Raw genomic sequence first — 12,155 nt, forward strand, 5'->3', positions numbered from 1 at the left:
GCTGATTTCATGGGGGTATGCATCTGTCAAGACTCACCATACTGTGCACTTAATTATTTATTTATTTATTTATTTATTTATTTATTTTTTTGAGACGGAGTCTCGCTCTGTCACCCAGGCTGGAGTGCAGTGGCGGGATCTCAGCTCACTGCAAGCTCCGCCTCCCGGGTTTACGCCATTCTCCTGCCTCAGCCTCCCGAGTAGCTGGGACTACAGGCGCCCTGCCACCTCGCCCGGCTAATTTTTTGTATTTTTTAGTAGAGACGGGGTTTCACCGTGTTAGCCAGGATGGTCTCGATCTCCTGACCTCGTGATCCGCCCGTCTCGGCCTCCCAAAGTGCTGGGATTACAGGCGTGAGCCACCGCGCCCGGCCTATTTATTTATTTATTTATTTATTTATTTTTGAGATGGAGTTTTGCTCTTGTTGTCCAGGCTGGAGTGCAGTGGCGCCATCTCAGCTCACCGCAACCTCCGCCTCCCTGGTTCAAGCGATTCTCCTACCTCAGCCTCCAGAGTAGCTGGGATTACAGGCGCCCGCCACCAGGCCCAGCTAATTTTTGTATTTTTAGTAGAGACAGGGTCTGGCTATGTTGACCAGGCTGGTCTTGAACTCCTGACTTCGGGTGATCCACCCGCCTCGGCCTCCCAAAGTGCTGGGATTATAGGCGTGAGCCACCGCGCCTGGCCATGTTGTGCACTTAAAATGGGTGCAGTTTGTTGTACGTAAATTATGCCTCATACAGGCATTTAGAAAGTTCCCTTGATCAACACTAGCTTGCAGGAATTGTCACACTCTCACCTAAAATGCTCTATCCTCGCCCATCTGCATGTAAATCCTACTTGTTTCTTCACTGTCCCCCAAAGCCTTTCCTGACTCCCCCACAGAGACGCGACTGCCACGCGACTGCCACTTCTCTTGTTGCTCATCGTTTCAGTCATCCCTCCCCATCCTTGGTGGTGAAGCCTCCTAATTCCCTCAGTGGGAATTTGTAGTTAAGGAACTTAACACTTCATAGAAATAACAGGCTTGGCGGGGTGGGGTCTCCAGGAACTAGAGCACAGCACTGTCTTCATTCTGGTACTCCCTGCACCTAGGGAAGTGCTGGGTATATAGTAGGTGTTCAGTCAATATTTGAGGAACAAGGAGATGGGAAGATCTGGAGTTGATACACTCAGTACATTAGGCTCAGCTGATTCTTACTTGAGGAAGACAGATGGAGCTATTAGTAGTGACTTCAAATGGGATAGGGACAATCTTGCAGTAACCTTGCTGGTGAGAAATTGATGACAACCCCAGCCTCTGTTAAAAAAGTTACTCTTTGATAACTGCTGTGTCTCTGTCCCAAGGTAATCATTTTAAAGTCAAATAAACAACATGTATGATTAGGATATTTCTAGTCTCTTTTTCAAAAGCACTATCTCTGTTTATGAAACTGATGAGCTGTGTTGCTTAAGCTTTGCTAACTAAGCAAACAGTGTTTTACACCAGCTGGGCACGGTGGCTTGCGCCTGTAATCCCAGCACTTTGGGAGGCCAAGGTGGGCGGATCACCTGAGGTCAGGAGTTCAAGACCAGCCTGACCAACATGGAGAAACCCCGTCTCTACTAAAAATACAAAATTAGCCGGGCGTGGTGGCGCATGCCTGTAATCCCAGATACTCTGGAGGCTAAGGCAGGAGAATCGCTTGAACCTGGGAGGCGGAGGTTGCTGTGAGCCAAGATCGCACCACTGCACTCCAGCCTGGGCAAGAACAAAAACTCTATCTCAAACAAACAAACAAACAAAACCACCAGAAAAAAAAAAGTATTTTACACCTATTGCCATGCAATAGCATGCTTGATACATGAGTATATGTATAAATTATAAGATAGACACAAGATTCTAAAATAGTGGCTGAAGGACCATGCAATCAGGCAGTCATAACAATGACCGATTATTAGTGATAAACACATGCCACACAGAGAAAGGACTATGGACAATAATGGCCTATTTAACCTGCCACTGTCCTGTAGGAACTGCTCACCTGGAGGAGCAGCAGACAAGGGTAGATGGAGCTGCGTTATATGGCGACACTGGGCAACTTGGTCCACACCATCATTGCTCCTCCCATCATTACCACACCACCTGGGAGGACCACCAAAGGGGAGAAGATCAAGAGAGACCGAGGAGAATTACTACCGCTTGGTCTCGATGATCACGTCATCAAAGACTCATTCATTGACTATTCAGCGTATGCTCTGACTAAAATGGGTAAAAGTGATCGAGACACTTGCGTTCCGTTCTGCTTTGCTCACTTAGTCCTTAACTTGACTGCCCTTCCCCTGCCTCACTTTTTTCACTTGCAAAACCAGACAAAATGCTAGACATTCTACTCACCATCAGACCCAGGAAAGCCTACAGGGAATCATCACACGGCGTGAAATCAGCTCCAGCTCAGCAGGCAGGTATTGCAGGCAGAGCACACAGCCGTGCCCACCCACGTTTCCCACCTTCACCCTTCAGGCACAAGACCCCACCTTCTGACCACCAGCTCCTGCATGATTTTGCGGAGCCCCCTTGCCCACCCTGGTAGGGAGGAGATACCAGGGACGAGTGCTCCCTGTGACAGCCCTCAACCAGGGACAGGCAGGAGCTGTTGTATAGGGACACACGTTCTACCTTCGCTGACTTCCCCAGCAGGTTTGGCTCCAATGGCCACAGCCATAACTGGAGTGATAACCCGCTCTTGACTGGCTGTCTTCCCTTCCTTGTCTCACTTGCCCACTCTCTCATCAGTAGCTCCTTCACGTCACAAGTAATCTACTGGCCCTCGAGTCACTGTTTCAGGGTGGGCTTCCGCAGGAACACGAACTAGGACAACAGGTCTTCTCTGGACAGGACCCCATACTAGACAAAGCTGGGCGGGGCTTAGACCAGAGGGGAAACAATTCAACTTCTAACATGCAACAACAGCCAAACTGGTTCTCTTAGAAAGAGTCTGAACCTCAAAAAAGCATCCTTCTTGTCTGGAAAGCTTCCTCGCAAAGGAGCTCAGTGGGTCTGAGGGAAGCACTGCAGCTGGCGAGGGGCATGCTGGCTCTGCAGCGGTGTGCCCTGCGTAGTGTGCCCTGCCCTCCCTTGGCTCTGTGTGAGCCTCCTTTCCTTTGCACAGGGGACGGTGGGTGAGTGGCACAGCCTTCAACAAAAGTGGCTCTGCTCTTTGGCAGTGATCTCTTCTGCGGAACAGCATAAAATGAGCATTAAAAAAACTTCTAGAACGAGCTATGCTCAACAGCTATAAAGAACCAAGCAGTTTCTTATTTAGCACATGAGAGCGTGGGGTTGAAGAGGGAAGAAGGAAGAGGAGAAACTTGGAGAAAAGAGAGGGAATGGGAGGGAGAGGGGGAGAGAGAGTGAGTTAGAAAACATCAGAAATTAAGTGGATAAAAGTAAATGACCACTTCACAACCAACCACTACCTTTCCTCAACCTGGAAAGGAGAATGAAAAGGAGAAAAAAGAGACGCAAAACAAGCATTGATTATATAAATTCGCATGTACAGAGATAAATATGCACCAGCTTTTCCTTTTTGTTCTGTAAAAACATCAATGTGTTCTTTATAGCTCAATCCTATGAAAATACTTGTGAGATTATAATTATGCTCTATATTATTAAAGAGAATTATTCCGGGTTATTCTCCATGTCTCAGGACTTTGCTTTGGCTGCTCAGCCTAAAGGGACCTCACAGAAGCACGGTTTGTATCTGAAGTGGGTTTCTTGTAGACAGCGTAGAGCTAGGTCTTATTTTTTGACCCATTATGACAATCTGTCTTTTTTTTTTTTTTTTTTGAGACGGAGTCTCACTGTCGCCCAGGCTGGAGGGCAGTGGTGTGATCTTGGCTTACTGCAACCTCCACCTCCTGGGTTCAAGCGATTCTATTGCCTCAGCCTCACGAGTAGCTGAGATTACAGGCACGCACCGCCACGCCGGGCTAATTTTTGCATTTGTAGTAGAGAGGGGGCTTCACAGGTAGTATGAGTTTCTTATCATAACAACACAATCCTAATTCCTCCCCCCATCCCTTGTAATATTGTTGTCACTCATTTCCCTTACACATAAGTATATATGTGAGAGTACATAATTGAATACATTGTTGCTATTATTTTGAACAGTTATCTGTTAAGAGTAAGAATAAGGAAAATAAGTTATTATTTTGCTTTCACTTATTCCTTCTCTGCTCTCATTTTTTTTTTTTTTTTTGAGACGGAGTCTCGCTCTGTCGCCCAGGCTGGAGTGCACTGGCCGGATCTCAGTTCACTGCAAGCTCCGCCTCCCGGGTTCACACCATTCTCCTGCCTCAGCCTCCCGAGCAGCTGGGACTACAGGCGCTGCCACCGCACCCGGCTAGTTTTTTTTGTATTTTTAGTAGAGACGGGGTTTCACCGTGCCCGGCCTCTGCTCTCTTTCTTTACGTAGATCTAAGTTTCTGACCTATAGCATTTTCTTTCTCTCTAAAGAATTTCTTGTAACATTTCTTGCAAGGCAGGTCTACTGGCAACAAATTCCCTGAAGTTTTGTTTGTCTGAAAAAGTCTTTACTCTCCTTTACTTTCAATGGATAATTGTGCAGGGCACAGAGTTCTAGGTTGGTGGGTTTTTTCTCTCAACCCTGACGTCTCGCTCCACTCTCTCCTTGCTTGCCTGGTTTCTGAGATAAGTCAGATGCATGTTTGCTCCTCTTTGCTCCTCTACAGGTAATGTGCTTTGTTTGCTCTGTCCCCTTCCAGGATTTTTTCTTTATCTTCGATTTTCTGCAGTGAAAATGATATGCCCAGGTGTAGTTTTTCTGGCATTTGTCCTGATTCTCTGAGATTCCTGGATCTGTGGTTTAGTGTCTGACATTAATTTGGAGAAATCTGTCATTACCATTTCAAGTATTTCTTCTTTCTTCTCCTTCTGGTATTCCCATTACACGTTACACCTTTTGTAGCTGTCCCACAGTTCTTGGATATTCTGTTCTGAGTGTGTGCACACGTGTGTGTGTGTGCGTGTGTGTGTGGGGGGGGTTTCTCTTCGCTTTTCAGATGTGGAGGTTTCTATTGAGATAAGCTTATGCTCAGAGATCCTTTCCTCAGCTGTGTCCAGTCCACAAATCCATCAAAGCCCATCAGCGGCATTCTTCATTTACGTCACTGTGCTTTGCTCTCTGCCACTTCCTTTGTTTTTTTTTCTTAGAATTCCCACCTCCCTGCTTTCATCGCCCACCTGTTCCTGCATGCTGCCTACTTTATCCATTATAGCCCCTCACATGAATCAGAGTTGGTTTCGATTTCCCGCCTGATAATTCCAGCATCCCTGTTGTCTCTGAGTCTGATTGTGAAGCTTGCTCTGTCTCTTCAACGTGTGTTATTTGCCTCTTATTTCATTTTATTATTATTATTATTATTGTCATCATTATTTTTGAGACGGAGTCCCGCTCTGTCGCCAGGCTGCAGTGCAGTGGTGCGATCTCGGCTCACTGCAACCTCCACCTCCCGGGTTCACGCCATTCTCCTGTCTCAGCCTCCAGAGTAGCTGGGACTACAGGCGCCGCCACCACACCCGGCTCATTTTTGTTGTTGTTGCTTTTGTATTTTTAGTAGAGATGGGGTTTCACCATGTTAGCCAGGATGGTCTCGAACTCCTGACCTCAGGTGATCTGCCCGTCTCAGCCTCCCAAAGTGCTGGGATTACAGGCTTGAGCCACCGTGCCAGGCCCTATTTGCCTTTCAGTATGTCTTATATCTTTTTCTTGATAGCGGCTCTGACTGGGTGAAGGCAAGTGCTGTAAAGAGGCCGTGAGTGTGTGGTGGGAAGGTCTATTCTATAGTCCTACAATCGGGCCTCGGAGTTTCAGTGAGCCTGTGCCCCTCAGCTGGACACTCACAAATGCGTCTCAGTCCTCCCTCCCACGCCCACCTTAAGTGAGCCGGCAGATGGCTAGAGTGGGCTGGCGTGGGGGTTTCCCTTCCCCAGGTCAGTTAGGCGCTGATAAAGCCACAGCGGGGTTAGGGGAGGCGACCTTGTTAGGAAGAGCAGAGTGCTGCGGCCTCTTTCAAAATGGTCCTTTTTCTTCTTCCCACTGCAGGAGGCACGAGGGGATTTTTCTCCATTATTCACTGTGAGAACTCGGGGAAGCTCCAGAAGGTGAGGGAGAGGGGACAACGACGTGGTTCCTGTGGATCTTTAACTTGCCCGCTCTGAGCCTCCGGCACTTTGGCGATGACAGCTCAGGTTTCCCCGCCTCGGCACTGCTCCTGCGGAGGCTGCTGCCCAGGGCTTCCACTCCGGTACCTTGCGAAGCTGCATTCTCCTGCCGGTTTCTCCAGTTTTGGGGACTGTGGTTTACTCTGAGACCTTATGGATCCAAGGAGACTTGCTTGGAATAGCAATTTGCAAGCTTCTTCGACAGGAAACTAGAAGTTCCACACTTAAATTTTATACATACAAATATATACATGTGTACATATATATATGTGTAGGGGTATTGTATATATACACACAAAATGATGACATGTATAATGATGATATGTATTACTGAGAACGTAAAATATAATTACATAGTGATAGCTGGACACACAAGGAATTCACAACTCCCCAAAGAAAATACATCTGGATGACCTGCCTAGCAATTTCCCCGTGAGATAGACGAATGTCTCCGTATTTCATTCCCTGTTCCTGCCCTGAAACAATTTCAATCACTTGACAAATCATTATCATTCATTAATAATTTTTACTGAGTGCCCATATGTGAAAGAAATCCACTATACATTCCACAGATGCATTTCTTCTCCCCACGGGGTTTCCATTTTAATGGGAACAATGTAGAATATATCTGTCTTCCCTTTATAGATTCTGTTTGCGTTTTTTGTTGTTTCTTGTTCTCTCTCCCTCTCTCTCTCTCTCTGTCTCTCTCTCTCTCTGGTCCAGAGGAATAATTTCCTGGTTTTGTAAACTAAGCTGGATCATTTCACTTCCATGAATCAGGGAATACTTTATGAAGGAATAAGGATTTACAGAGGACTGGGGATAAGAGATGGAGGGAAGCGGAACAGAAGGCAAACGAAACTGGCTGAGCCTCTTCAGAACACAGGACAACCCCTGATGGTGAGTCAGTCTGGATGGGGGAATGGGACACCTTACATGGGGATCAAGAAAGAATCACTGGGGTCAGAAAGAGCACATGTCAAGAAGAGGTCCGACTGATGACAAGCAAATATTGCCCCAGTATTACAATTACAATTCCTGTGGCCCCTCAAAATTACCCTGTCAGTTTGATGGGATAAAATTCTCAGACCTCATTTCATACCACAGACACTGAATCCCTATTCCACAGCTTCGGAAGTTTGAGGAAGTAGACGGTATGTGTGTCTTCCAAAGCGTCTACCAGAAATCAAGGTGTTGGAGAACTTTGTCTTTTTTTTTTTTTTTTTTCCGAGACGGAGTCTTGCTCTGTCGCCCAGGCTGGAGTGCAGTGGCTGGATCTCTGCTCACTGCAAGCTCCGCCTCTCAGGTTTATGCCATTCTCCTGCCTCAGCCTCCCGTGTAGCTGGGACTACAGGTGCCCACCACCTCGCCCGGCTAGTTTTTTGTATTTTTTTTTTTTTTTGTCTAAAAAAGGACCAAAATGCATTTATTTAATATACATCACAAGGGCTCAACCGAGGCTTAATTTAAAAGACAAAAACAAAACAAAAATAATACCACAGCTCAAGATACAGAGTCCTATACAGAAATCACAAAAAGGACAGACCATCTAAGGAAAAATTAAGAAGACAACACAAGGACAGGCTGGGCAGCCTGGGTCAGGGCTCCTGGCTGGTGACCTGCTTTGAGTAGGTTTCTTGCAGGTACTTCTTTTTTTTTTTTTTTTTTTTTTTGAGACGGAGTCTCGCTCTGTCGCCCAGGCTGGAGTGCAGTGGCCGGATCTCAGCTCACTGAAAGCTCCGCCTCCCGGGTTTATGCCATTCTCCTGCCTCAGCCTCCTGTGTAGCTGGGACTACAGGCGCCCGCCACCTCGCCCGGCTAGTTTTTTGTATTTTTTTAGTAGAGACGGGGTTTCACCGTGTTCGCCAGGATGGTCTCGATCTCCTGACCTCGTGATCCGCCCGTCTCGGCCTCCCAAAGTGCTGGGATTACAGGCTTGAGCCACCGCGCCCGGCCTCTTGCAGGTACTTCTTAAAAGCTGTGGGGTTTTTCCAGAGCTCGGCGGCATGCGTGTTCAAGGGACTATCAATGTTGGGTTCTCCTAGAAGGCTCTGGAGGGAGAGCAGAATGGTCCTGACGTCATATAGGGCAGACCACTTGTCCTTCAGGATGTCCAGGCATATGTTACCCTGGGTGTCCACGTTGGGGTGGTAGCAGGGTGTGAGGAATTTCACCGTGGGCGCATTGTAAGGGTAGCCACTGGGGAACTCTAGTGAGAACTTATACCTCAGGTCTTCTTCATATACGGTTCCAGCTGCTCCATGGATGGTCCCTACCCATTTGAAAAGGTTGTCTGATTCAGGGAAGGCAGAAATCCCTTTATCGCCAGACATCATGAGGGTCATCAGCTCCTGCTGTAGCCTTTTGCCCACGGGACCCCGGGCGGCGCCCCCACTCGGCTCGGCTCCTTTATGGGCGGCGGTGACGCTAGTGGCTACCGGGTCGCGGTTTTGGGAAGCCATCTGGGCGGCGTTGGCAGAGAGACAGGAACTCGGAGAACACGACTGCAACTGCCTAGTTTTTTGTATTTTTTAGTAGAGACAGGGTTTCACTGTGTTAGCCAGGATGGTCTCGATCTCCTGACCTCGTGATCCGCCCGCCTCAGCCTCCCAAAGTGCTGGGATTACAGGCCTGAGCCACCGCGCCCGGCCAGAACTTTGTCTTTCTTAATTGTTCTGGTAACTGCTGTGTACAACCAGGCTAAACACTCACTGATAAGAATTCTTTCCCTGCTGCCCCAGTACAACTTCTGGATTGTACACTAGTACAAGAGTCCTAACTCAGGAACTTGCCTACACGCAGAAACTGGCTGACCTGGGCTCTGGGTGTAGCAACCCTTCCTAAAAACATGAGTATCATCCAGCAGTCTGAACAATTTGATGGGTAGACCTTATATTGAATCACAAAGGTTTAGGAGTAGGACTTAGCTAGTCCAGTGGTTTTTTTTAAAAAAAATTTTTAAAGAAGTAGAACATAAATAAATAACACTTATGTAGTTGAAAATTGAGGAGGAAAAGGGATCTCCACTGGCCCCTAAGTAAGAACTGTCTCAAAGTTCTGTCTCAAAAACCATTTATGTAGCCCAATTCCTCAATTTTTATTATTTTTTGTCTGTTTTCATTTGTATTATTTATTTATTTTTGAGATGGAATTTCACTCTTGTCACCCAGGCTGGAGTGCAGTGGCATGATCCCTGCTCACTGCAACCTCCACCTTCTGGGTTCAGGTGATTCTCGTGCCTCAGCCTCCTAAGTAGCTGGGATTATAGGTGCATGCCACCCCATCCAGTTAATTTTTGTATTTTTAGTAGAGACAGGGTTTCGCCCTGTTGGCCAAGCTGGTCTTGAACTCCTGACCTCAGGTGATCCACCCACCTTGGCCTCCCAAAGTGCTGGGATTACAGGCATGAGCCACCGTGCCTGGCCTATTTTTATTTTTTTAAACAAGGTGTTGCCCTGTCACCCAGGCTGGAATGCAGGGGCAGTATGAGAACTCACTGCAGCCCTGAACTTCTAGACTCAAGCAATCTTCCCACCTTGGTCTCCCAGTAGTGCTGGGGTTACGGGCATGAGCCACTGCACCCTGCGCAATCCCTCCATTCCTATAGGTGAGGAAATGGGTACACAAAGAAGTCAGGTAAATTACCCAGGGTTACGGGACTAGGGGTAAATCTGGTTCCTGATGCTTAATCCTGTGCTCTTTCTACTACAACACCCTGTCTCTGAGAATCAATTCTGAACCCATGAACTACACGTGGCAATCTTAAGCCACAAAAATTACTGACACGGTGTTTTCATTAAGGACCCCCCCTGCCCTGTCCATTTCCTGAGAATGAGAGGTTTCTAGTTCTCTGTACCACATTGACTCCAATTGGTAATTTTGAATTCCTTCTTGGCAGAAGTCATATAGATCAGATTCCATTAAACATATTGCTACAGTGAAAATTTATTTTTTAAAAAAATTCAAACCCAGCTTATGGTCTACAGACTTCAGTAAGATTTAATCAGCCCCAGTTTAGTATTATACTGCAAAAGAATGTGGACGGTGTTTGGGATTTTACTATAAATAGGTTTTGCATATATTGCGTATATTGGCCTCATGTTGGTACCTTCGATAATTCTGACAGCAGTTGGTTTCCAAGTCCCTCACCATAAAAGTGGCTGCATATTATGAAATCCAACACTAGGATATCACTATCCCAGGATCCCAAGGAGTTTATCCCTATATCTCATTTAGTTATCTTCCAAGTAATCTGCTGTGATACACAATTTGCTACCCTGGCAGAGAGAGGAGGAAAAGTATCATTAGCCACCCTAAGCCTGGAGTTCTGAGGCTCCCCCAAGGTTCCCTAGGCTCCCCCAAGGCCTCAGTGTGGCCTTTCTAGGAGGTGGCTCTGTGATTCCAGCTTCATCACCAAGGAATCTTGGGTTATTTATGAGATCAGAGCCCTTATTAATGTAATTCTGTTCAAGACAATTTTTTTTTTTTTTTTTGAGACGGAGTCTCGCTCTGTCACCCAGGCTGGAGTGCAGTGGCGGGATCTCGGCTCACTGCAGCCTCCGCCTCCCGGGTTCACGCCATTCTCCTGCCTCAGCCTCCCGAGTAGCTGGGACTATAGGCGCCCGCCACCTTGCCCGGCTAGTTTTTTGTATTTTTTAGTAGAGACGGGGTTTCACCGTGTTAGCCAGGATGGTCTCGATCTCCTGACCTAGTGATCCGCCCGTCTCGGCCTCCCAAAGTGCTGGGATTACAGGCTTGAGCCACCGCGCCCGGCCTCTGTTCAAGACAATTTAAACGAATGAAACAGGCATGATGGTGCACGCCTGCAGTCCCAGCTACTTGGGATGCTGCGGAGGGAGGATCGCTGGAGCCCGGGAGTTTAAGGCTGCAGTGGGCCGCGATGGTGCCCCTGCACTCCAGCCTGGCAACACGGCAAGACCCCGCCTCTAAAATTTTTTTAAAATTTAAACAAAGAAGGGAAGATAAGTGAGAATTTGAAAGAAATGAGAGACATATTTGAAAGCTGCAGGGGGAAGGTGGAAGCAGCCACGGAGGACACGGGGCGTCAGCTCGTGGGACTGGAAGTTCCATGCAAGCACCTAGAGCGAGGTCTCTCATACTCATTCCCACACCACTGAGACTGGCGTTTCAGGAAGGACCGATTGAGGAAGTAACAGCAGTGAAAAGGACGCCACAAAGAACGAGGAAAGTCTACATGGAGTATAAACTCAAGGCCAGCATCCAAGTAAAACATCAAATTGGAAAGAAAAAGACAGAAACATTTCAGATGGCGAAGCTGAAACTCAGTCTCTGGGATGTGGCGACTTCGGTCTCCGTCTCATGACTGACGGTGGAGTCACAGCCCTGTCATTTTTAGAGGCTGGGTCCCTGGCACGCAACACCTCTGGTATAAAAGAACCCAGTCACTGCGCAAGTGGTCTGGGCAGGGGACTAGGTGTGTGGGGCCAACTCACATCCCTGACTCCTGTTTCTCAGCCATTAGCTCATATCTGAAACCTGGTATTAGAACAGTTCATGCTGGGACACTCTTTGAACTCTGTTTGCCCTAGTCCTGGCACGGCTGCCCTATAAAGGGAGGAGAATTTTAACAGCATTTAAAAAAAAAAAAAAAAAAAGGGAAAGAGGATGAAATACTTGTAAAGCTTTTGATAGTATTGAGTCACACACATATAAGCATGCAAGTGGTAAGAGTACTGAATGTTCCAGAACATACACAATACAAGTTGCAGTAGAACTACCTTTTATATTACCTCACGGAGCAGCAAGGCTACGTTGGAGCTGAGAACAAAACTGAGGCTTCTAAACATTTGGGGCTTTTGAATACCTCTCCTCATACATTGTTTTTTTTTTTTTTTTTTGAGACGGAGTCTCACTCTGCCGCCCAGGCTGGGGTGCAGTGGCCGGATC

The 12,155-nt window shown here is 47.2% G+C and overlaps 3 protein-coding genes across 7 annotated transcripts in view; 1 reads left to right on the forward strand and 2 right to left on the reverse strand.

Moving 5' to 3' along the window:
• Window positions 1-6,869, forward strand: part of LOC105484104 (F-box and leucine rich repeat protein 14) — a 31,227-nt gene extending 24,358 nt beyond the window's left edge. For 4 of the 5 annotated variants that reach the window (XR_011609459.1, XM_011745354.3, XM_011745353.3 and 1 more), the window contains exon 2: window positions 6,109-6,869. Coding sequence is in view for 4 of the 5 variants with exons in the window: in XM_011745353.3 (XP_011743655.1) it covers window positions 6,109-6,171 (63 nt within the window). In the remaining variant the exon portion in view is untranslated. Of the gene's footprint in view, window positions 1-2,014; window positions 2,921-6,108 lie in introns of those variants that run through there. The other variant, XM_011745355.3, reaches the window with a different exon arrangement.
• LOC105484103 (Wnt family member 5B) overlaps window positions 1-12,155 on the reverse strand; it is a 131,037-nt gene that overhangs the window by 86,084 nt on the left and 32,798 nt on the right. The gene's annotated exons all lie outside the window — the stretch shown is intronic.
• LOC139356923 (ubiquitin-conjugating enzyme E2 C-like) lies at window positions 7,636-10,744 on the reverse strand. The gene is made up of 2 exons (XM_071072377.1): window positions 8,192-10,744; window positions 7,636-7,870 (listed from the first exon to the last, which is right to left on the reverse strand). The coding sequence occupies exons 1-2, from the start codon at window positions 8,687-8,689 to the stop codon at window positions 7,826-7,828; spliced, it is 543 nt and encodes a 180-aa protein (XP_070928478.1). The 5' UTR covers window positions 8,690-10,744; the 3' UTR covers window positions 7,636-7,825.

The sequence above is a fragment of the Macaca nemestrina genome, chromosome 10 (genome assembly GCF_043159975.1).
Source record: "Macaca nemestrina isolate mMacNem1 chromosome 10, mMacNem.hap1, whole genome shotgun sequence".
Lineage (NCBI taxonomy): Eukaryota > Metazoa > Chordata > Mammalia > Primates > Cercopithecidae > Macaca > Macaca nemestrina.

Bases quoted from the DNA above. Each gene is read 5' to 3' on its own strand.
- LOC139356923 (XM_071072377.1), bottom strand. From the start codon at position 8,689: ATGGCTTCCCAAAACCGCGACCCGGTAGCCACTAGCGTCACCGCCGCC. The intron at 7,871-8,191 runs CTGCAAGAGGCC...AAAAAGAAGTAC, and splicing joins CCACAGCTTTTAAGAAGTAC to CTGCAAGAAACCTACTCAAA.